Source organism: Protopterus annectens, chromosome 2.part0, assembly GCF_019279795.1.
Source record: "Protopterus annectens isolate FY-2018-M chromosome 2.part0, PAN1.0, whole genome shotgun sequence".
Classification (NCBI taxonomy): Eukaryota; Metazoa; Chordata; order Ceratodontiformes; family Protopteridae; genus Protopterus; species Protopterus annectens.
In genome coordinates, this window is record NC_056728.1 from 1811526500 (window position 1) to 1811553209 (window position 26710).

At 38.2% G+C, this 26710-nt stretch overlaps 1 protein-coding gene across 1 annotated transcript in view; it reads right to left on the bottom strand.

The window, feature by feature from the left end:
* LOC122793639 (rho guanine nucleotide exchange factor 19-like) overlaps positions 1-26710 on the bottom strand; it is a 1093308-nt gene that overhangs the window by 857301 nt on the left and 209297 nt on the right. The window contains exon 2 of the mRNA XM_044061848.1: positions 12239-12934. Within this exon, the coding sequence (XP_043917783.1) occupies positions 12239-12908 (670 nt within the window). The 5' untranslated portion in view covers positions 12909-12934. The remainder of the gene's footprint in view (positions 1-12238; positions 12935-26710) is intronic.

Below are 26710 nucleotides of genomic sequence, written 5' to 3' on the forward strand. Positions count from 1 at the left end.
TGCATGCAGAACACACTGGTGGGTGCTGGACAGACCGGACAGACTCTGCACTGCAGAACTAAACTACTTGGAGCTAAAGGTACTTAAATTACTATGTAAACAGTTCTACAGCTCACTGCTGTGCTGCTGCTGCACCAACCCAACGTCCAACCAATCCAAATTTTCAAACAGGCAAGGTGGGTCATAACTCGCGCATGGTAAACAACATACACAGTCCAAGTCTCCATTCAACAGGATAATCTCCTCAAGAGCTGCATGAGGTTACACATGATGACATCAGCCAAAACTTCAAATTATAAATAAAAATAGAAAGAAAGAAAAATATCAGTAATTGAAGGGGCCACTCAGGAATTCATGTCACCCCATTATTTTGCCCTCAAAACTGGTAATTATCGAGGAGTTCGGTACAGTTGAGAGGTGTGGAGGTACAGCTGAAGTCATTCACCCCCCCCCACCCCATGGATTATGCCGGAGTCATTGCAGTACTTCTAGTTGATTGACTTGAGTGCTTGAATGACTTTGATCCTGGCACCTGACAGGCAGTTAACTATAACCCATTCTGTATCCAGCCTGGTGAGGGGAACAGCTATGTGCCTCAATATGAAGTCACATATGACCAATACATTAGGTTTTGCAGTGTTACACCTTATGAGCTTATTTGTTGAGACACTGGTGTGCTTGTTATCATGTGTTGTGTTTTTTTTTTGCATTGTTATGTGTGTAAGTGGTTTCCATTTGGAAAGGTTCATAGGTTCATAAGTTCATAGGTTCATACTGAGCTAACTGCCCTTGCGAGCCATTTTAAGCCTAGCCAATTATCCCTTGTGAGACTCAAACCCTGCACCTTGTGTTTGTAAGGCAAACACCTTAACCATTAGGCCATCCTCCTTCCAAGCCTCTGATCTAAGTAATTTGCATATCTGGGTTTATGTGTCGTGTCCTTATTTAGTGTGGTAAGTGAATGTGTGCTGACAACTTGTTTGGCATTTAATTTGTCCTTATGTGAAGTATCGCCTCCAATTTAATAGTGTATTTGTTTATTTCAGGAGTAAGTGGTTGTCAGTATATATGACACACTTGCTACATTGCCTCAGAATGCACATGGCTATCAGACTGGCCAGAGAAATTATGGGAAATTGCCCATCTATGATAGCATGCTCTTACTGTATGTTTTATCAGGGAAGGGAATGGGTTAATTTGACAGGACTGTGCTGGTAGCACCGAGACTATAAGAGGGACCTATACTTTGTGTAGACTAAGGTTGATCAATAAGGCAACGATGTTCAGTGTGCAACTGAGTTGCTCCTATTGCAGCAGAAAAGCTTGGAAGGATTTTACTGATAGCTGTTTAGGGAAAACTGGGCATCTAGGATTTTGCATCTTTACAGGGCACTGCTAACTGCTGTTATGTGAAGAGCAGCACTATGTAAACAGGAAGCTTAAATATAAGCAAAGAGAAACAAGTTTTAAGCTAACTACCAATCAAGAAAGCACACAATAAACCTTCCATCAGCTATCCCCAACTCAGACAGGTTAGAACAGCACACTTCTGCCACGAGGGAACAGAAAAGCACATTCTTAATATAGAATAGCGGGTTTGGAGCTCAAGTGTAGCAAGACCACACAAACTACCTACAACAGCCCTACAACTAACAGATACAATGTAATACAATGCAATTAAATACTTAAAGCAGTAGTAGATAGTACATTTTTATATAAAGTGCAAAAATAATAGCATATAGCTTATGAAACTGTTAAAGTACAGTCAAAGTATAAAAGAGAAGTGCAGACAATACTTAGAACCCTTTTGTGGTCTTCCTAGCTCAGATAGACTAAGTAAACACTTACTGCCACTAGATGAGTAATCCTAGTCGTCCTAATGTAAAAGCACAGTAAAGTGGTGTCCAGAGTGAAATGCTGCCACAATCAAACTTAAAAGATATGATAAGCTACCACAAAGAAACTTAAAGATACAGATACAACAGTGTACTTTAAACAGCTTATAAAAGTGTGATTACTCAAAAAAGTACTTTGAATTGTATAAATGAGGTAGGATCCACTCAATTGTACAGAATTTGTAAAGGCACTAAAAACAGGATAAGATGATTGATAAGCCCTCCAGCAAATAAAACTACATGCATAAATCTGAATTGTTTCTCCATCCTAAACAGACCAGGCTACCTCTTAATGCACTAGATGGAAAATACACAGTCATCTTGATATAAAATCAACTGATGGCTAGAGTGTAAAAATACACTACTTTATCCAACAGATAACTAGATAATGAATTCAGAGCAAGCAAATCATTAGAACAGACAATGAGAGGCAAAATGTACTTTTTCAATATAAGCACAAGGGAAGGCAAATAAATAATTCAAGATGTCAACAGCAGCATAGAAAGGGAGAAGCTTATTAAGCTCAATTTACAGTATGGGTGGGCAAGTTAAAATCACCAAGATTAAAAAGCAGATCAATGAAGGAGAGGGTAGGTGGGAAAAACTAGCAGAGAATTACCAGCAGTGCTTTAGTTTATGGAGGCTTGAAATCTTTTCAGAGAAAAACAGACACCCAGAAATTCACTGTGTATTTAAGTATCACTCAAGAAACAATTTAACCAATGAAAAAAAACACGTGAAATGTCTAGCCTACAAAATGTAAGTGTCTTTCTCTCACATAGAACAAAAACACCAGACCAAGCAGATTTCTTAAAGCAGAAAACAAAATGGAGAAGGTAAAAGAGAAAGCAGCTCTATCACCCACAGACAAAAAATATAGGTTTACTTTCCACACCCAGCAGGGAATCACCAGCAGTGATTTAGTTTATGCAGCTTGAAATCTTGTGAGTGTGTGTGTTTGTGTGCATGTGTATGTATATGTCTGTATGCAAGTGCACAACTGTGTGCCTATATGTGTATCTGTACACACATTGACATGTGTGTGTGTGTGTACAATTGTATGTATATATGTGTGTATGTGCACACACGGACATGTTTGTGTATGTGTGTATATCTATGTATGTGAGCACAACTGTGTGCATATATAAATACATATGTGCACACATTTACATGTTTGTGTCTGTGCATGCACATGCATGTGGGTGTGTGTGCATTTGTGTATAACTATGCGTGTGTGTGTGTGTGTGTGTGTGTGTGTGTGTGTGTGTGTGTGTGTGTGTGTGTGTGCGCGTGTATGTTTTTCTGTATGTATGTGTGTGTCTGTATGCATGTGTACAATTCTGTGCATACATGGGCACACATGGACATGTTTATGTGTGCATGTCTGTGTATGTATGCACAACTGTGTGCATATAAGTGCATGTGTGCACACATGGCATGTTTGTGCATTTGCACATGTGCATGAGTATGTGTTTGTGTGAGTGTGGGCACATGAGCATTAATGTGTGTAATGTGCATGTATATGTGTGTGTATGTCTGTATTTGTGCACAAGTGTTTGCATATATGTGCATGCATGGACATGTGTGTGTGTGTGTGTGTGTGTGTGTGTGTGTGTGTGTGTGTGTGTGCACAGTTGTGTGCATATATGTGCATATTTCCACATGTGGACATGTTTATGTGTGTGCATGCATATGCATGTGGGTATTTATGTGCCTGCATGTGTGTGAATGTGCGTGTGTGTCTGCATGTGTGTGAATATGTGTGTGTGTGTGTGTGTGTGTGTGTGTGTGTGTGTGTGTGTGTGTGTGTGTGTGTGTGTGTGTGTGTGTGTGTATGTATATGTTCACATGTCCACACGTGGACATGTTTATGTGTGTGCATGCATGTGGGTATTTGTATGTCTGCATGTGTGTGAATGTGTGTGTGTCTGCATGTGTGTGAATGTGTGTGTGTGTGTGTGTGTGTGTATGTGTGTGTGTGTGTGTGTGTGTGTGTGTGTGTGTGTGTGTGTGTGTGTGTGTGTGTGTGTGTGTGTGTGCACATGCGTACATGTCCAGAGGCATGTATCTGTGTTATTGGAGTTAGACCCATGTTCTCACTTTTACTTTGAGCATAGTTTGTAATACAGCAGATGCACCTTTTGCATAAAGGTGTCTCCTCACTTTTGGGAGAAGCAAGGTAGAGGCCAAATTTGTTAGTTTATTACAAAGTTCAACACATCTGCACCACAAAAATGCCTTCTTTTTTGGTGTGATTACATTTCATTGGATATAAAACACCCACAATTAACCTTTGGTTCTCCATCTTTTGTATGCTAGATAGCTGTAGATCACCAAAGTGAAAATTTAGAAGAATATAGAGCTTTTCTTTTGATGTCTGTTTCAGATTCCACGTATTTGACCATTTCCAGCTGTATTACTTAAGATTTGTTTCTAACTTTTACAGAACAAAATTAAGTTATAGCACATGTTTCAACTTTAAGGAATTATTGGATTTAACAGTGTTTACCTGGTATCTAAGAACAAAACTCCCTATCAGAAATTTGGAATAATCAATAGTCTGTCTAGAAACTATGAATATTTATGTATGATTTAAAAGAGATAATCAACTTTGAAAGTCAATGTTACACAGTTAAAGCTTTTTTAACAGGGAGTCGGGGATGCATGCTCCATACCCCCATTATTTACCTATGTTTACTAACTCTGAGATCACAGTACTTTGGAGAAGAGGGAATTCAGAGTTAGTACATATTTCCCTATAATCACACTTAAATTCTCTCAGTTCCAAAGAATGCAAAGATACATTAGGAACCCTAAGTAAAATACCCCACCCCATCCCCACCTCAGTATGGATTTCATTACATCTTTAGGATAATAGTATGTAACTCAAGCTTAAAATTGTTAATTCTTTTAGGTCACACCATATAACTCAACCTTAAAATATTTTTTTTACAGAATTACAAAACTGCATGTCTAATCTAAGCCACCTCCTAAACATATCAGCATGTTATCAGTGTCTTAAAATTAACATACATTTTGGTCAGCGTCCATAAGACTAACAGCATATTCTTAGCCAAAATATACTAAAGCTGTTATTTTATTACTTGCATGGGTAAGTAGGCTAGTTCTCTCTTATACTATAAGGATACTTGAAATACTGACAGAGTTAATCATCTAAAATATGTCCAATTTTTGACAAACTTTTGACATGTGTAATGCCTTTTAATAATGTCATTCTACAATATATATTTTGTAGGAGATTTTGACAAGTTATATTCTTTGCATCTTTAGATAATTTTTACACATCATGAATAACAGCATTGTTTTATTTACAGCTTTATTGTATTTTTTCAGGCCTTTTACATGATTTGGTAAATCTGTTTTGCTGGTATCTTCATCAGCATTTTACGATAATATCAATGGAAATTGCTTGAATCCCAATCTGTTTATTCTAACAGACTGAACCATATAACGGCATCACAGAAAAGTAAGACCATATTTTTGCAGGAGACAGTCTCTTCTCTCCTACTACCCGCACACACACACACACATCTGCAACTATACTAATTGTGCAGTTACACAACAATGAGAACACCACCAATGTTTTGTGATCCTGTTGTTTTCCAGGACACTGCTGAATCTGCTCAGACCAATTTTCTGACTATAACATGATTCATGAAGGGTGTGGATCCCATTTTACACAGTCCATCTGTAATACTGGAATACATCTTTGCTATAGGCATCAGCTGTGATGAAACAAATCTTCCAGCTGTCATTTTTGGACCGCCTTTTTTCTTGCACAAATTATTTGCATTAAAGTTTAGTCTGTAGCCATTTCAGTTATTCTGAAAATTTCTTAAATTCTTAAAATAAAACATTTGATTACAGCCTTACTGTTCAAACTGTATATTTATACTTTAGGGCAACATTCTAAAAACAAATTTACCCCATGACAGGTTTACATCATGTTTTAATAATACGGTGAAATAGTTGTTGTTTAAGAAACATAGCTTATAAACAATCAGAAGTTCGCTGGAAACTCCAAATAAGGGCTCGCAACACAAATTGTTGAAATAGTTTATTGGATAACGCTCACAAATTCCTATGTTTTTGACACACTTCTTCAGAATCTAAATACTAGTCATGTGCTGACAGAGCTGTCAGCACGTGACTAGTATTTAGATTCTGAAGAAGAAGTGTGTCGAAAACGTATGAATTTGTGAACGTTATCCAATAAACTATTTCAACAGTTTGTGTTGCGAGCCCTTATTTGGAGTTTCCAGCGAACTTCTGGTTGTTTATTCGTGGTATTTTGGTTCGCTTTCATCTCTTTTTTAAACATAGCTTATAACTTATGCATATACATTTGTACTCAAAAAATGTGTACATGTATTTTGATAGAAGGGATTCATGTCAAAATGTCTTAATGCATTTATCTGGATAAAACGGCTTAATTTCAAAAATTAAATGTTTTTACATGATGATATGTTGATATTTTATAAGTCAAAAAACACTGCAGATTACTGCAATTTTCAGTTTTTTTAACTGAAACACATTTTGAGCATATTTTATTTTACACAGACAAAATATTTTGTATATATTAAATTTTGTCTCAGTAATACAGCTTCCCCAAACAATAAATGCTGTCATCTGGATTTTATTTAGCCATTTATCATGAGATCTCATATACAATAATATATCTACTTTCAGAACATTATTACACACATTTAGGAAGTAAATAGAAATGCAAAATGTACATAGTTTGCCATGCACCTGACAACTTCAAGAACTGATATCCCACTATCCCAGTTCTTCTTCCGGTTAAGGGGAAGTGGCATCTGTACTGCCTCCACACTACACAATGTGTTTATGATTCTAAACAGGATTTAGTTAGCTTCACATAGCCACACTAGAACATTGGAAACCGTAATATATATTCTTTAATGTTTATTTATTAAGATGCTAAACCTGGAAATCTGCCCATAAAATGAAGGAGTATATAGCAACCAAGGGCATAGGCAGGAATTTATAAATTGTACACATTAGCGATATATTGCAACCCCCCAATCATATAGATCATTCCAGTGCACTGAGTTACACTATTACAACCATACTGCACCCCTGCACATAAGATGTATAGGCCATGAGTTGCCACTGCAGTACATTATTTCTTTAGCTACATCCTTTCTTGTTGTTCCATCAATTTCCACAGCTGATAATTGAAAATAGGTCACCTAGGCCATCGTCAGAGCTTTAGCCCTGTATGCCAGTGGCTAGGATTTTTTTTTGCTGTCTTTATCTCTTAAACTCTGAGGGGTGGGTGCCAGTTTAGGGGGTTGCCAAATACACTAGAAGACCTAGCTAAAGCTATGCCAGAAGCAGTTATGGAAGTTCTACAAATTTCTGATTCCCATCCTCTGCCCAAGATTATTATGGAACATGCCTTAACTGCACATTCCAAAGGGTAAAATATCTGTTTAGGCCTGTATAATATACTTGGCTAATTATCAACAGCACCAGACATACCCTTGCTGAACCCTCCTGAAACTGTTCTAATTAAGCGTAGCCATAAGGCATGTTCCCGAGTTATAGAAAATGATGATTGTTATGCTGTTCCATACAGGTGCACCACCTTAGATCCCAGGAACTACAGTCCTGTCAGACTAATAAATGCAATTTGCAAAGCCCTGCAATGTATTAATTTATATCTGATATCATAAACCTCAGATGTAAAAATATATTATTACTCTAGAACAGCAAAATATGATTTTATCAAAAGGAGTTCATCCTGAGGATATAGATATAACTCTACTACTGGTGATAAGATCTGTGGCCAAAAGGGACTATTTTCACGATAGTAGAAAATGTGATTTAGAGCCATGCTAGCTGCAATGAGAAAAGATCTTATTATTGGCTAATTTGCATGTTGTCTCTGAATCACCCATAATTGCTACGAGTGTAAATCAGCACTTTCCTGCCATAGTCACCACAGATGGGCTATATGTCTCATTTGTACAGGCTCCCCCATCTATACTTCAGCACACATGCAGATACACACACACACACACACACACACACACACACACACACACACACACACACACACACACACACACATACACACACACACACACAAAATGACATACCTCTTACCTGTCCCTGAGCTGACAGAATGTTCCTGATGTATCTTCTTTTAAATCATGCACCCATATATTCAGTCAATAATGCCAGCTTTATTCTTCTTTTTGTTTGTAAAGACTTTTTGCACTATCACCTTTTTCAGAGTTCAAGTAATAGTTTGGAACTACACCTGATTTTACAGAAAGCTCTTGATGCTGCTTTTTATATGTGCCCTGCCCTCATAATAGACCAGTCCTTGGTCAGTATTTAATGCTAGCCATTACAGTTTTACACTTCCTACAGTGTAAAACACACCCTCTTATTACATACCCTCCGCAGTCATGTAGAGGGTACACAGTAGATGCTTTCTGTGTGAAGGGTACAAGGTTTGAAACCCCTCCTCCGTTTAAATAAACTTTTTTTTTTTTTTAGTGACAAGCTAATATTTGAAAATTACCCCTGCTGTCTAGTGGTGGTGCATATGACTGACAATCTGCTAAGAAATCACTATTACTGTAACTTTTTTTCCACTAAGACTTAAGCCAATTTGTAAGACTAACTGTGGTATGTAGCAGAAGCACAGAGGGCCGACGTTCTGTTGAAGATGAATGAATATGGTATAAGTGCCTTTAGGGCACAATTTAAACAGTATCGCTTGTGCCTACTTTCCCCTGCACCACACCTTTCATGCTGAAAACCTTGTCCGTTTATGCCCAGTAAGAAAGCATCCTTTAAGAAAGCATGCATATCTCTCCCTTGCCAGTAATACACTGTAATACAGGATGGGGAAATATTGTATTATCAAACTCTTCTTGCTTTATAAATATCCTTTAAGTTTGTTAATACTGTTAAAAGGTTGGGGAAGCATGGTGTCACAGTGGTAAGATCTCTGTCTCTTATCTCCTGAGGCTTAGGTTTGGTCTCACACTCTGGACACTGCCATGCAACTTGTATCTCCCTACTATGTTTTCATGGATTTTTCTCTAGGTACTGCAATTTCATCAAACCTACCAAAAAATGCTTTGATGAGTTACACCAGACTCGCCTTATGCATGGATCAAGGCCAAAAAAGTGTCATTCCTACTTAGCCAGTTAAAAATGTTAAATAAATAAATAAATACAATTAATAAGATAGTTTTCTAATGCAAAGGTGATACACTGGAGCCTCAATCAATCCAGGGAACTGGATGCTATCAGTTAGTGGTTTAGGGACCCATCAGATATCTGATTGGTATGAAGAGGTTATTGTACCCAAGATAAGTGCACTTTCTACAATTATTGCTTATATTTTTATGAAATCATCAGCTTACTTTGATACTATCCAGCATTCTGACCACCTGCATTTCTTAAATGTAACACTGCTAACTGTTTTTCATGTCTATCTATGTCTTGCATAAACAGACAGACACAAACAAGACATTTCATTTGTTTCTTTGTAATGGGTGGATGGGGTTCTTGAAACTGGCATGCTGCCTCAAATGTGTTCCCAGATAAAATATATTGTTTAGCAGTGGCTAACAGTCCAGAATTATATTTCTGTGCACTCTTCTTGGATTCTTCAGCACCACTCTACCTGTTAAATTATTTAGCAATGCTTCATTCAGATGGAAAATCACAAATAAGTGAAAAATTACAACTAGTGTAAACAAATGGTAAAACAATGCTTAAAACAAGACTTACTATTTATTTCATTTATGCAAAGAACAGAAAGAACAGAAATTGTAACATACCTAGCAATATTAACTACACATTAGCGAAGTGAAATAATAAAAGTGCTGTAAATCTGTTCTTAATATGCAATATATAGGGAATATAGGGTATAGGATATATGTTATTCTGCTTTGCGTTGAGAAACTGGTGTGCCATACATCATTTCATCTTCCAAAATACACATTTGAATCATTCTAATTAGATTACCATGTTTCAAAAAACATGTTTTCTGTTGATCTACCTAACCAAGAAGAAAGTCAAATATTTAATTTTGTGCATAAAAAAAAAAGTTTTTTGGCTTTTCTTCAACTGATGGTGAGTTCAGAGGTGATTATATTTAGAGCCAAGAGGTTTGAGGTCCACAAGTTGTCACATGGGATATAAGGAGCTTGCTTCCTCTTATAAAGCATACATTTTGGAAAAAATGCTGTTTCATATCTTTTGATTCCAGTTTTGTGCATTCATGCTGGAATCCTTCCTGTCTTTTAGGAGATTCTAGGATCAGAAAAAATCTATTTACAGCATGGTGAAGAGACACTTCTAGATTCTGTATCACTATCACAACAGAAAATGCCACTCATGGAAACACCAAAAGCACTATTGTTGAAAACTGTCCTTTTCACATACAGTAATAGTATCATCTCAGTCATTAAAATACAAAATACAAGTTATGTGACATAAAAGTTAAGCAACATCTTCTCACTGGAGTAATCATTTAAACAGCTTCTGACAAGCCTGGCTGAGCTAAAAGCCATAGCTTTATGTTCATCACTATCATTTATCTTGTCTGCTAAATGAATAACAGACAGATTATTACATCAAGACATTGAATCAGATGAGCTGGAAATGTGCCTGATGACATTCTTTAGTTACACATGCTGTATTAGTGGCAAAGAAGATGCCATTCCATTGCTGGCTCTGTCGGTATGTTACATAACGTTAATTTTAATGATAACATGGGAGGGATTTTCTATCACGGACTAAGAGAAGCCTGATTATTGAGTTCAAATTGCAATAATGGGTTCTGTTTTATGAAATCCATAGAACAGAGGTTGCCAACAGACATTATACCTCCATGGTAGGCAGACTTGCTCTCAGTTACAAATGTGGTGTAGAAAGATTACTTAGTTATTAATTCTACCTAAAACCTTACCATGGCAGTTATGTTGCACTATAACAGGGTAACCTCTCTTCTATGAGGTCAAAATATTCTGTTTCACAGAGTGATTTACCTATTTCAGGGAGATCAGCACATCATAACACACCCCAGTTATGCCTTTCCTACATTAGTGCTGTACTTAAACTTGGCCCACCTATATCGCTGCTATGAATGCAAGACACATTATTTTAGCTTATACACTTGGCATAATAAACTTCTGACCTTGTTTAAAGAGCAAGGTATGATGTCAGTCCTGCAAATGTAAGGCTTTTGATGAAGAAAATGTACAAATATTTGCTAATCTTTCATCCTATACATTTTGAAAGTATGAAAAGAATAGGATAGATCATTGTGGTTACCTGTGCTTCCTTTGGATTGCCCTGTTCACATTATACTCTTGTTATATTGCATACAATAGCATATCACACAGGAAATTTAGTACTATATATTGTATTCCAGTAAGCAATGCCTTTGTTTTCAAAAGTGGAGTGCCAGACTACAGCAAGGGAAACTTTCTTCATGAGTAATTAGAGAACAGAAATTATGTTCTAGTGTTATGGCTTCTTCTGATATTTTTAGTATTGCTATATTACAAATGTTATAAACCTCAAGTTGCTCTTAATAATCTTATGTTTAACAGACACTAGATTTTAATCCTCTTCCAAGATTGACCTATATAATTCACATCCACATATGTACCACATACATATCTTGTGTTACACATAAACATAGTCCTACAACTGGCAGTAATGAAATATTATGTCATACTACTTCCATATATACACAACCCCTATTCCCATTTTTGCTCATGGGGTCAGGGTGTCACTTTAACAGTGACAATCATCATGAGTCAAGGTTTTCATCATTGGGTAGCTAGCCCTGCCTCTGTAGTTCTTCCACATCACACACACACATGCAGACTCACATGACATACTACATATTATTATGTAATTGCATTGAACTACATGCCATATAGTATATGGCTTAAAACTTATCAATGCCGTTACTATTAAGCTTATTTCCAAAATAATAAAAATCAATTTATTGAAACAGATTTATATTGGAAATATTACCAAATTTGTTAATTACCATTCTCTAACAATCTGATTCTTCAGGTAATCATAGCGACTGAATTAAAATAAGTTAAGGGGTAGGAAGCAGTTTTAATAACATTTTATTAAGAAATGGCATTCCTGTCATCAAGGCGAGCAGATGTAATGGTTTATTATTTTAAAGAAAATTAGAAAGGAAGAATATTTTCATGCTTTGTGATGTACTGAAAAGCAAAAAATAAAGCACAAACTGAGATACGTCTTTGCATGAAGAAATATTAAATTAATTAAGATGTACTTACATGTCAATTTCTCTTTATCCAATCCCTGTGAACTCCGTCTCTGTCTGCCTTCCTGCTCTGGACTTCTGGGCCTTACAAGAAATTCACAGACTGAAGAGTCACTTTTTGTAGAAGAAAATAATTCAGGTTCATTTGCACAAGTCTCACAAGACCAGCTGTCAGCCTTGCTGACTGTCTGCTTGCTTTCAAGAGCAGGTGTACCCACAATCCCTTGCAGCATCACATCTTCCACTTTACTGCATGTGCCACTCCCACTAGAAGCATTGAAATCACAAGTTTTTTCCCCCTCTGGAAACTGCCTATCCATAGTTAAAGATAACATTTTAAATGTATGGTCTGGCTTCTCTGTACTCTCTTTTGGTTTATTCCAACATGTAGTGATTAATGTGTCCTTCCCATTGATTTTATTGAATCCTTGCCCATCTACAGGATCATGAAATGAAGTATAATCCATCTGGCCATTAACCCAAAGGTGAGGCAGTTCTATGAATGACAGGCTCTCCTGTTTACAGACAGCAATATGATGTTTGGCAGCATAAGGCTTGTCTTTCAGGACATTAGTTACAGCTTCTGTATTTTCTGAGCTGGGAATCCGCATGGTGTCACTCTCTGCTTGGTATGGAAGAGAATTTAGATGAGGCTGAAAGTCAGGAATAGGTCGGTATTCCATAACCAGTGCTGCTATGAGATTTATACCTATACAAACAAACAAACACAGATTAGACATTTATCATTACCACATTTTCCTATATTCAGTCATGATGCTTGAACAATCTTAACTAGACTCTTGAGAATAACAGTATAAATAGATGTCTTCAAAACTAGTCAAAGCCATAGAAAAGAACAAATGCAGTAAAAGTTTGATTAGGTACTTTAAACAAGACTTCTTAGCATTAATATATATATATATATATATATATATATATATATATATATATATATATATATATATACATATATGTGTGTGTGTGTGATAGTCACTCAAGCAACACATGTTTTGGTGCTCATTTTAAACTGGGGTCTGGCACTTGTTATTTAATATGATGACATGGAAAATAATTTCTGCTAGTACATTTACCATGCTTTGATTTTGTCAAGCTCCTTGTTTCATAGCTGTAAGTCTAGACAAGAAACTGACACAGTCATTTTTCACAGCTTGTCTCAGAAATAAATGTGTCCTCTCAGGCTTTATTGAGCTAAAATAATTATAATACACAAATGATGTTGTCTATCTACCCCTCCCCCAGAAAAGTGTGCAGGTGTTAAATATACAGAGCTGTCTAGCTTTCTTTGTGTGCTAATGTATTGCTTAAAAAGACAGCAGTCAAAGTGCACATTTCTTGTCCATAATGTAATACTGCCATACTCTAAACTGGGAGGGGGGTAATTCAAAATAAACAAGTATTTAAATAGTGCCCTTGAATGTATAGAAAAGCAGAGAGTATAAGGTTACTAGACAAAGTAACAGACAGGCCTCCAAAGCTGCCTCATAGCTTTTAAAGGTCATGTGATTTCTTAAATGACAGCTTTCATCAGCGTTGCCAATTGCAGTTTGCATAAAATTGCAGATTTTGCAAAACTGCTTGAAGAGCCTTGCCTTTGAACTTGCTCCTTAATGGCCTTGTTTCCCTGAGGCTGCAGTAGATACACTTTTAAGAAAGTACGCTTTAGCAATATCCATGATGACAGTGCCTATAAAAAGTACTTAGCACTGCAGCTCTGTAAAGAACTTCTTGAAATCGTAGAATTAACTTACTTTGGTTGTTTTTTCATTCCTTGTTCTTTGCTCAGAGGTACTCATTGGTGGCTGGAGAAGTTATTCTGCTTTACAGAGGCTAGTAGTTGAAGCACACAAATTCACGCCAAGTTCATCTCTAAAGAGAATGAGATCAGGTAGCCAGGATAGTGTCAGGACATCGGTACAAATTCATTTTTGTCAGGCTGCATTCTGTTGACTTATTAGTAATATGGTAGACTGATGTGTTGATCGGTTTTAAACCTCTGAGGATAACTCCTGAGGGCTATGCAGATTTATTTTTTTTTGTTTTGTTAGGAATGTCTCGTTATATGTCATCCTGAGAATCAAGGCTACAGCTGTGGAAGAACAAATAAAATGAATAAAAAGACAACTCCTAGGACTGTAACACAGAGAGGCAGCCATATCCAGATATTGGGGCCTGCTTATTTTGTTTCTAAGTACAGATTATTTATTTTTTTATTTTATTTTACATTTGTTAACCGGGGGTGTCTGACTGAGCCGAAAAGGCCCTTTTTCAGCAGAGGCCCGGGGAGAAAAGCTTCACATAGAAAAATTACAGATACATTTAGTTATTTAGACATTAAAGATGTATATTATGATCATTTTAGTGTGCATTACCTTATTATTAAGTTACTAAGGGCGTATAGACATACAGACAGACACATATACACACACATACAGACAGACAGGCAAACCAACACAGACATACGGACATATATACAGACACACACACACACACACACACACACACACACACACACACACACACACACACACACATCATCATCATAAAAAGCAAGGATGGATATTTGTGTGTGTGTGTGTGTGTGTGTGTGTGTGTGTGTGTGTGTGTGTGTGTGTGTGTGTGTGTGTACACTTGTGAGTGTGTCACCATGGAAGTTTCTGTACAGCTCTGTGGTTTCTGGTGAAACGCCCGAGTGACTTTTTTGCACACAACTTATGCAAGTGCTGAGTGTTTAGATCTCTAAGAATATGCCAGCTAAGGCCTTTGAACACAAACTGTCTCATTTACAGGGGTGTTTAATAACTTGTTTAAAATAAAAGAGGTTTTTATAAAACAATAAGACAGTACATTAAGATATAATGTGTATAATGTTAAAAAGCAAGTATAAAAATCACACTGTACATGCTACAAATCTAACTATTCCTATTCAGGGGCCCTGAGGAGCTTTGCTAATAAATGACTTCACATACTACAAAAGTTAAGGAGGAAACAAGACTACTAGCATAATAACCCCTGTGTATCGGGTAGGCAGCCCGTCAAGCACAGAGTGTAGTTGAGACTGTGACTTGAACTTGTGTAGGTGAAAGACCTGGATAGAAGGCTTTGGGGATTTATAGTGTCTGCTGACAGGGGCTGCAAGCTGCAGTAGGAATAGGAATGGTGCAGTGAATAACAGGAGAAGAAGGCAAGGAATCTAGGTCCAGTATCTGTTCTGGTGTTTCATAGCCGGAATTATTGCTAAATATGTGTGGAAAGATCACACCTTCAAGGAAATCTTTCACAGATAATGAACCTGACATTTAGCTCAAGAGTAGAACATATAATTCTGAAAAAGGTGAAGAAAGGCACTGATGCAGTGTATTGATCAAATCAGAATTGTGCAGAAATACTGCAAAGTGAAAATTTGCAGCTGTGCCACAGATAAATAGAAAGAGGAAATCATTTAGAAGTGTTAAAAGCAGAGGTCATATATGGGAGTCTTGCATGTTATGAAAGGATTCTGTATATCCACATAAGACACTGCAGTTGGCTTGCAGAGGTATGTGTGTAATGTATAACATGTAGTATGTAAGGACTGTTAGGGCGACTGCCATCTTAACATGTTCTAAATTGTGCAAGTTATGATGAAATGTTGCATTAGGCTTACAGTGCTTTTATTCTGAACTGCTGTAACCCTGTTCTGTTTAATGATATTACCACTGATCCAGGATGTGAACATTGTTTTTATTTGTTTATTTATTTGTTGTTGCCTGATAAAGTCAGTCCCACTAGGCTAACAGCCTCTTTTCAGAGGAGGCCCAAGGAGATATTCATACTACTAGGGGAAATTTGGCTAGCATTAGGAAACTTCCCCCTACTCTTTTTGAGAGATGTTGTGGGATCTTTTACATTCACCTGAGCAACCATCAACTCAAGCAGAAGGGGCATTAATATAACATCTCATCCAAGGGACAGTATATCCGTTATGCTGCATTACAGTGCCAGCAGTCAGTCTCTCTGGTATGGGAATAGAACCCACAACTTTCTGCATGACAAGCAAGTGTGCTACCAGTTCTGCCATTGACACTGCAATATTAAACTACATACTTAATGAGTTTAGAGGTTAGTTCAGCCTGGAAATGAGAAAGTAAAAGGATGAGAGCAGCAAAAGAAGGACAGAAGCACACATTATGAAATCTGACCAAGGCGAGAACGCAAACAAAAGTAGAGAGTGCAATAAAAGGATGAAACCTTTGAAAATACTGGACTGGATTTAGGAGGTGACCAGTGGATCAGGTGAGTCTGTACATAATAGATGCAACTGGAAAATCAGGTAGCTATCTCTTTGAAGGAACTGGACTGCAGGCAATTGGATTCATGTATCCATCTATACAGCTGTGAGATTGAAATGCTTGATACCAGTTTCTGTTTTGCATAAAATGAAGGATTTAGGAATGGCCCCGAGGAACATTTGAACAGTGATGCTCATACATTGCACCTGGTAGCTGTGCTTCTTCACAAAAATCAGCTTGCAGTATTCTATATAATCAGTGAATTGATTAACAAAATACAATTTCCTTGGTTTTAGCACATGATGTTTATATGTGGAAAGAGTTTGCAGGGAGATGTTTTACTACATATTTTCTAGGTCAGTGGTGTCTGTTGGCAAAAGTGGGTAAACTGAAAATTTCAGTGAGATGATGGAGGGTATAGCCATGGATAACAAGGAAAGTGTCCTAGTACTATATGAAGAAATACAGACACACATAGAAAGAAACAACAATGAATTTCTGTCCATCGTATGGGTTGCTTGTCCTGAAGTAAGAGAATATCAGTACGGTGATGATGATGAAAACTTTACTATGGCTTGGACTGGATAGCAAGTTGAGTACGGGTGCAGGAATCATTATGAGAAATTAGTTAAGAAACACAAGAGTTCTGCTATAGTCCAGTGCAAACTGAGAACCTCTGAGAATGACGTGAGTGTTGTTTTTTGTGATAATATCAAAATTATTACAACTTAGGAGTTAAGGACATTAGATATGCTGTCAGTATTTCCATTCAGCAGGGAAATGTGGCCATCAAAGTGCTTAAGTTAAACTTGTTATGGGTTTTTCTGTGTCTGAACCAGTCACATTGTTTTGTTGGTATATCTGACTATAGCCTAAACATTGGCAGCCAGTATAATGCTGACATCACTCAATATCACTGACTTGTTATCATAACCCAGGACATTTAGCTTACTATAATTGTTCTGTTTTACCCTACCAACAGAACTAATACAACCATGGCATCAAATTAGGCAGATGGAGGTTTCTATATTTGAAGAGTATGGCAGTGCCCATTGAGAAAGAGATAAACTGTTTTTGGGGGACTTTATGTGATGCAATTAAGTAATGATGAGGGTGAGGACAAACAACATGTGGCAGGTACTACCATGAATACCACAAGTCAGACTTCCCAAGATTATAATTAATACTATGACAAACTAGTCAGGCAAACTGAAGACAGTTGCTTGATTTCACTGGGGATGCAGTATGTAAGTGTGTGTGTGTGTGTGTGTGTGTGTGTGTGTGTGTGTGTGTGTGTGTGTGTGTGTGTGTGTGTGTCTTTGTATTAGACAAAGGTAATCCAAATGTAACTTTGCAGATCACGCTTATTCAGAACTCATTAAGGTTTGGACAGTATCCAGTTAAGAGATGCAAAGGTAGTATCTGTTCATAGGTTCATAGGTTCATACTAGGCTGTCTGCCCTAGGGCATTTATAAGCCTAGCCAGAGTGTGTTTGGCTTTCGCCACCCATTTTAAATTAATTCTGCTATGCCCTTTTTCGAGGTTAGTATACTGTGCCTCTGTCTAACAGTGACACAGAAGTGATACCCGGGGTAAACCTACAATCTACCATCCACTCATCAAGATTCCTCTTGGAGAGAGTCAATGAGGGACTCTGCCTAACCTGGACTGGGATTTTATTCCAGAGTGAAGGGAGCCTCTGGGTTATGAATCTGTCCCTCCAGCATGTCCTATTTATTTCAGTGCTGAGGTTCAAGTCTCTCGAACACGTAGCTCGATGGGATTTGGATTTTCTGAGGTGCAGCATGTCCATTAATTCTGGGTTGGACATGGCTTTATACATCAGGCACAGATCGCCTCTGAGCAGGCGGTATGCCACTGAGTAGAGCTGGAGTTTCTTTAACCGGGCAGCATATGGCATCTGTTTATAGATGAGGCTATCTTTCTACACTCAAGTGGCTATGATCTCCAATATGCACTTGAGTGATTCATTACCTCAGTATAATATGGCTGGTATGAAAGTGAGCAAATTAGATGTCATGGTTTTCTCTCAGAAAATTGTGGATCACTCTTTGCTGGTAAGGACTGAGCAGATGCCACAAATGGAGGAGTTCAGGGGTTGCAGACTTCTTCACAGGTGCAGGCAGAGGGAATTAGGACAGCCGGAGGAGTTCTGTGGCAGTGGTTTAGCAGGTATTGTACCAAACTGTGGTGATGAAACAAGAACTTAGTTAAGAAGGACGTTAACAGTTTCCTGGGCAGTCTTTGTCTCCTCTTCTCCTATGATCATTAGCTTTTGGTAGCTTCTTCTGGAATTCTGCAAACATATATCTAAGTACTCAGACAGAAGGACGTTTAAACATTGCCTCTGTCACAGTATATTTCCATACTCAGAGCATGCTGTAGGCCAGAATATTCAAAAGTGAATATTCCGATATGGAATATAATCATTTGATGATTATTAGTCCACAGATGTTTATGACATTTGACAGCCCAGTTGAAGGACAATTAACACCTCATTCTAAGTATTAATCTTCAGTTAAGAATTAACCAATGTATTTTCATGTAATCCCTAACTAAAACCTGAGGCATATTCACAATATTAGGGTAACTTGTGAGGCTCTTCACCAAACACATCATATTATAAAATAATATACTGGTCTTCATTACAAAGTATATGTACTATAGTACATTTCTAGGCAAAAGCTTACTTATCTCTGGACGTATGAGACAGACTTAATTAACAAAATGTGCAGTTATACTAAGCCGCAAGGTGCATTTATTGTGATGAACTTACAGATGCTAAGATTAAGTTATCCTCAAATTTTCATTGCAGTGTACATATCACACTTTTAACTTGCTGATTTTTTTTTTATAATATGGTCATACTATTTCACTCATAAACGATGTATTGCTTAATGTGTATTACCATATACTGTACATAATGCTCATGATTATATCTGCCATTGCAGATTGGTAGTCAATGTGTGTAAGGTCTGCCTCTGAGGTGATTCAAGTTTCTGAATCATTCAAGAGCTAGGCACACATACAGGACTGTACACTATGTTTAAAAATATACTGGCAAGGACAGTTCTTATGAAGGTTGTAAATTTGTTCTAATATAGTTAAGCAATAATGCACAACGGGTGATTATTAAACTTAGTAATATTGTCCTACATCCCTCTCAGCTGTACAGATTTTCACAGAATGTCCAGATTTTTCACTCATATATTTGGTCTGGTACTCAAAAAATTGTGGTTTTCTGGCAAATCACTGAAGTTAGGAAATAACGGCACAGATTTGAGATTCATACTTCAAATCCTTCAGAAAATTTAGGCTACTGCATAATCTGTTATTCTATCCACTTTCTAAGTTTGTAAGAGCAATATTTAAAATGTGTCCCTATGTTTAGGCCTCGGACTCCCCATTATTTGTGCCCTTTGTCTAGATTTCTGGCTCTAACAGGTTGAGAGGTATGTATATCCTATAGTGACACAAAGCATGAGCAAAGGCTGTGTGCACTTTGCAACATACATCAAATTTGATATGTAGGTCACTTGTGCAGCATGTCCTACATTCTGTGTAGGCAAGACTGATATAAGACTGAAAGATCACATTTCAGAACATTATAGCATAATAGTGTAATACATGCACTGCTGAAACAGATTTCTAATATAACTGAATGCTAAAATGTATACAAAAAATGATGTTAATAATGTGGAGTTGACATATCTATTGAGACTGAATGTATGAAATATGCATGAATTACCAGGATAAGATCTACTCCCGGATTCACGAATCCTCCGTGTAAGACTTAATAAGTCTTACTCGGAGGTTGCAGTTGAACGGTATGACATCAGCGTGCCATGAATATGCATGAGGGCACGCTGACTCAACCGTAAGTCTTACATGGACCGTGTAAGAACGCAGGGGGCATGTCCGACTGCCGAGCAGTCTAAATTTCCACACCCCTGCAAGTGTTGAAAACAAAAGCAAATAAACAAGAGCGAGTCCGCTCAAATGTCCCTGCACCCAACACCTCACTGTCTGATATTGTAAACCCCCATCTCAGTTCTAAAACGCATAACATTAAAATATTTTTAAAATTCCCAAAATAGCTGCCCGTATTTGCGCGTGTGTACGAGGGTGTGCCCATTGCTTAGCTACAGTTAGCAATTCTGACATGGAAGAGCATAAGAAAGAATATTTATGCAAATCACACCAAATAGCAATAGCATAATGGTAGAGCGTTCGCACAAAGAAGAGGTATTCACGGTTTGAGCCCCACCACTCCCTTTCGTATTTATTTTTTAAATCAGTATATGGAATAATACCTAACATATATGTTCAAACATAACTAAAAAGCAGTGAAATGGCCAATGTATCAGTGAATAAAATAAATATTTTAAAGGATCCCAACATAAAATTGCCTGCAGTTAAGCAGCACTTCACCCAGCGCAATAGAGTTGCCTATAGTTTAACAGCGCTTTACCCAGCGCAATAGAGTTGCTCATAGTTCAATAGCGCTTTACCCAGTGCAATAGAGTTGCCCATAGTTTAACAGCGCTTTACCCAGCGCAATGTGTTTGCGCGGATGTGCGTGCCGCACCAACCAAGGCACCGTAGGGCACTGAGGAGCAACGTAGAGCAAAGTTGCTTAAATGCAGCCACACCCCCTAGACTGTCTGGACAGTATGAAAATAAAATGAATGACAAGGTTCGAACCCAGGACTCTGTGCATCAGAAGCAAAGTACAGAACCACTAAGCCATGACAACACAGGGGAAACAGCCACTGTTAACATTCATATACTTACTAATGGTAGTTTAACCATTACTAAGCAGGTTTACAGTCAGTCGAGAATTTTACAAAATGGCTAATCACAAAAAAGTGCGGGAAATGCGGCATATTTAAGCCCCACAGGCGGGAATACACACCATAACTGATTGTAACTCACACCTGCAGTTAGAATGTCTGGTGTCGGAGAGGGAACACGCTTCCGAGCGCAACGATGGGGCATCGAGGAATCGAAATACATGGTTTGGCTCCTTGTCCACTGTCATGAGTCAAGACTCCTGCAGGGCCAGTTCCAAGGGATGGAGTACAAGGCAGAGGCTTGGAACCGGTTAGCTAGTGACCTCATCAGTGCCACAGGCATTCCTCGGACTGGTGATCAGGTCCATCACCACCATGCAGACCTGAAGAGACGAAAGCAGGACCACCTGAACCAATGGATACAGTAGGCCCATGGGATGTGGGATGCCCCTCAACTGAATAAGTAGCCATGGAATGCAGTATGTAAGAATTGATAATGGAGTATGTTTAATGGATAGGTATGTCTCAATATCCCTTCATTTACTTTACAGCTGCAGGTGACCGTGCTGCGAATCAGCAAGCCTATGCTGATAGGCTGCTAAGGCTGCACCACCAGGCAGGTTAGTGATTATTCTGCATGTATTGTTATATAAAATATGGGCGAGAGCATGAAAGAAAGTGTTGTAGTCCAATAATACAGCCATAAAATTGCCTGAATAAGTCCTCTGCATGTACTGTCAGATAAAAATATCAGAGAGGCAGAAAAAGAGTGTAGTAACCCATTAAGAAAGGTAACATATGTCTGGAATAATATCTCTGCAAGCACTGTCATATAAAATAAGTGAGTGAGCCTGAAAAAAGAGTGTTCTAACCCTAATGATAAAGGTATAATATGTCTTGAATGTGTCTGCCATATACACCGTTAAAACAAATAAAGGAGTGAGCCTGTGGAAAAGTGTGTAATGTCATTAATAAAGGTCTAAAACCCGGAGTGTGTCTGTGTCACAGAGTTTGAAATGTTGTTGTACCCTTGCATTATACAAACAGTACTGTTTGAAAAGGTGCTGGCAACCCAGAGTTGTGCAGTCCCATATAAAGTGGGTGATGGAAGTGCTAGTAGCTGTGAAACATATATACAGTCCACAACATTCAGTTACTGGCTGGCATGAACAAGTAAATCTGGCACATGTGTAGCATGTTATTTTTCCCCAGAAATGTGAGTGTGTGTCAAGAAATGCAGGGTTCTGTACAAATCGAAGTGAAAATGTCATGTGAAAACATCCCAGATATGTAGATAAAGAAATATAAATGCAATCAAGAAATATGTAGCAGTAACATCTGCATCCTGGACAGTTAGTATGTCACATATAGGTCAGGCATATATTGAACTAGCCAAACCCATTACACAACCTAATGTATGGTGGCACGTGTAATAATACATGTAGGGGATATACAATTGCAGTCACTAGGAACTACTCTTTACATACCCTAGTTTTTCCAAGGAAAGCTCCCCCAGCTCACTACACTCACTAACCTCTTCAAACCATGGACAAAAAGCTTTTTACTACCCTTCCCTTCTTACTATCACTCCTTATTGTTTCCTATCTCTCAACCAGCTATGAAACCCTAACCCTAGCAGGTGTCTTCCTCTCCAAAGGTCACACCTCCATTCATTCTCATAACCACTCCAAACCCATCCCTCCGTCTCACTACCATGCTAATAACCAGATTCCTAAAATAAATCATCCTACCCTCTGCCACCCAAAGGTTCCCACAACAAAAGATACCCTAAAATTATTAATCAAACTCCAAAAAATATTTGACTACTTAAAAAATTCTATCACAATAGATGGTGATATCCACCCCAACCTAGGTCCTAACTCTGACTTAGACCCCAAAACACTGAAAGAAGCCAGAAACCTAGTGGGCTCCCTCCTTATCCTTCATCTTAACCTAAGAAGTATTAATAATAAGATTCACAGCTTACATGCCTTGCTTGCAACTCACTCCCCTGACATCATGTGCCTATCGGAAACATGGCTTAAACCATGCACTAAGGAAGAAGAAATTATCCCACCTGGATATAGCATCCTTAGGAGCGATCGAATAACCAGAAAAGGTGGGGGAATAGCTGTCATGTTCAAGAACTCCCTGAACATCACCATGAACCCACTCCAACCCCCAAAATTCCACAACCTTGAACTAATTGCTCTAAAGATTCGCCTAAACAACCAAAAAAGTATTAATCTCATAGTAACTTATCTACCACCAGGCAAAAATATTGAAAACCTTGAACTAATCCTCAGTTGGCTTGCTACCAACTATCCCCAAGAAACTATAATTCTAGGGGATGTTAATATTAACTGGGCCCTCTATTCCGAACTCCCAAATCCTCTCCCCATTAACTTACATGGCTTCTCACAAAATATTCTATCTCCCACCAGAATTGGTAATGCCCAACAAAAAGAGAGCATCCTTGACTGGATACTTACAAACAAGGCTCCAAATAATTATACTTCAGGGGACCCTTCCCAACGACCTGAGTGACCACCTGATTACCTTTATTATAAAGCACAAGTGTCCAACTTCAAATCATCCACAATCCAGACTAGTCAGGAACTGTAAGAATTTTGTCCCGGACCATTTCATTGCAGATCTTAAGGCATGTAATTGGTCCATCCTAAAAACCTTACCCATAGATGAGAGTGTGTTATATTTTAATAACACTTTCCTAAAAATACTCGACTCGCATGCTCCTAAGCGTCTCACTAAAACTAAGGTATGCATTGCACCCTGGCTAACAAAGGACACTAAAGCCAAAATTAAACATCGAGATAAGGCCTGGCACAAATGGAGAGCCTCTAAAACCCCACTAGATCGCATCAAGTTTCTCCAACTTAGAAACTCAACTAAAGCAGCCGTATTGTCTGACAAAAAACAGTATTACTGTCACCTCCAAAATAAACACCAGAATAATCCCAAGAAATTTTGGGCCGGTTTTAATCACCTCCTTCATCCAGGTAAACCCACCACCCCTACCCCTGAAAAACTCATTGGTGAAGATTCTAGAGAAATAGCCAACACCTTTAATTCATTTTTCACAGAAACCATTCAGTCCCTCGACAACCAACTTACTACTTCTCCCTTGGCTACACCCTCAATCAAAGTCCCAACTCAACCCGCCTTCAACCTCCAACCCGTACCTACCTCCTATATTAGAACCCTCCTAAATAAACTCAAACCAACCACCTTAGTGGCTAACTTACTCCCAGCCAACTACCTACAAATTGCATCTGATGCCATAGCCTACCCTGTTTCTATCTTGGTTAACCGGACCATTTCAGAAGCTTCTATTCCCTCTATTTGGAAAATCTCCCACATCATCCCTCTACATAAAGGTGGATCTTCCACTGACACATCAAACTACAGACCCATAGCTATACTATCTCCTCTAGCCAAAATCATGGAACGCTGCATTCACAAGCAGCTCATTACCCATCTTACTCGAAACAATCTCCTGTCTCACACCCAGCACGGCTTCGCCCCATCACAGCACAACTACTGCTCTCCTTTCCTTTATTGACACAGTTAACCACAATCGAAACAATAAATTAATAACCTCGGCGCTCTTTCTTGATCTATCTAAAGCCTTCGACATGGTCAATCACCAACAGTTGATCCACACACTGGAGGCATACTACCTTAGCAAGACTACCATAGACTGGTTTAATGACTACCTTTCTCATAGAAATCAGGCTGTTCTATGGGAAAATAGCTTATCCGACCTACTCCCCACAAATATCGGTGTTCCCCAAGGATCTATCCTTGGTCCTCTTCTTTTCTCCTTATTTATTAACAATCTGCACTCTATCATTCCCAAAGCCACCTGCATACAATATGCAGACGACTCCACCCTGATCTGCTCCAACAGCTCCCTCGACAAACTCCAAGTTGCCACCCAAAACTGTTTTTCCCTAGTTGAAAAATGGTTCTTGGAACTAAAACTCTTACTTAACCCATCCAAAACCAAATTACTTCTGTTTTTCCCCACTACTTCCACCCCTCAAGGAAATCAATCTCCTAGCTCCAACCACCCCATCTTTCACGTGATATCCAATAATGGGACCATAATTGACCCTGTCTCCCACACCAAACTACTTGGTGTGACCATAGACCACAAGCTTAAATTTGATACTCATATCAACCTGACCATTAAGTCGGTAAACAAGAAACTCGGATCCATGTATAGAATTAAGAACTTCCTAACCCCACACACTAAATTAACTATTGCCCGGACTCACCTCCTTTCCACACTCCTCTATGCCTCCCCGATATTCTCATTCCTTAATAAAAGAGAACTCAACAAACTATCTACTACCTATAACCACATAGCTAGATTTATAACAGGAATGCCCTATCGTACACACCACTGTAACAATCTCAGAACATTAGATTGGTTAGAACTACCTAACATTCTTAAACTCAATCAACTCACTGAGGCATTCAAAACAATCCACCATCCTGACAAAACCCCTGCAATGACCAAAATATTCATTCCCTACTCTAACCTTACATCCCTTAGATCTTCCAAAAGCCTACAAATTTAAACTATTAAATCTAACAATTCAGGAGGTGAAGCACTCTTTGCTAACTCCATTGGAAAATCCTGGAATGCCCTCCCAAACAACCTAAGACACGAGACCTCACTCCACCAATTCAAAAAACAACTCAAAGATCTACTAAAATCTGAATGGTTATGCCCATGTTCTAATCCTGATTAATAGCAAACAGCCCACTACTACCTTATATCCATCCAATCCATAATGCAAGGGTCTTCATTTGTAGTTAGGATACTCCAACTACCTAAGAATGTTTTACCTATTTAAATTATCTGTATAACCCTTTTAATTGCTCATTTAACATTGAAAGTAATACTTTGTATTCTGATCTACTGTTGTTTTTTGTCATAACTACCCTCTATGGAGCTTTTCTCCCTGGGCCTCTACTGAAAATGGACATGTATCCAGTTGGACTAGCCCGGTCAACAAATGTAAAATAAAATAAAATAAATAAAAAAATAAATAAATGTAGTGTAGACGAAAAGGTAATTATAAGATGTTAACCGAGGTTTTTTCTACACCCTACTGTATGTGCATAAACCATGCAATTCCACACCTCAATGGGTATGTGTAATCTTAAATATTTGTTGGGACATATGTCCTATTGTTCTATTAATATTTGCATTCACGTTGCTGCATGTGCCCTGTTTAAACACCACAATCATGGTGGCCTGTTGCTACCAAACATCCCTGCATGTTATTGGAATATCTACTGTGGTTCAATATATGCATGTGTTATGCTTGCTGTTCAACTGTTGTATC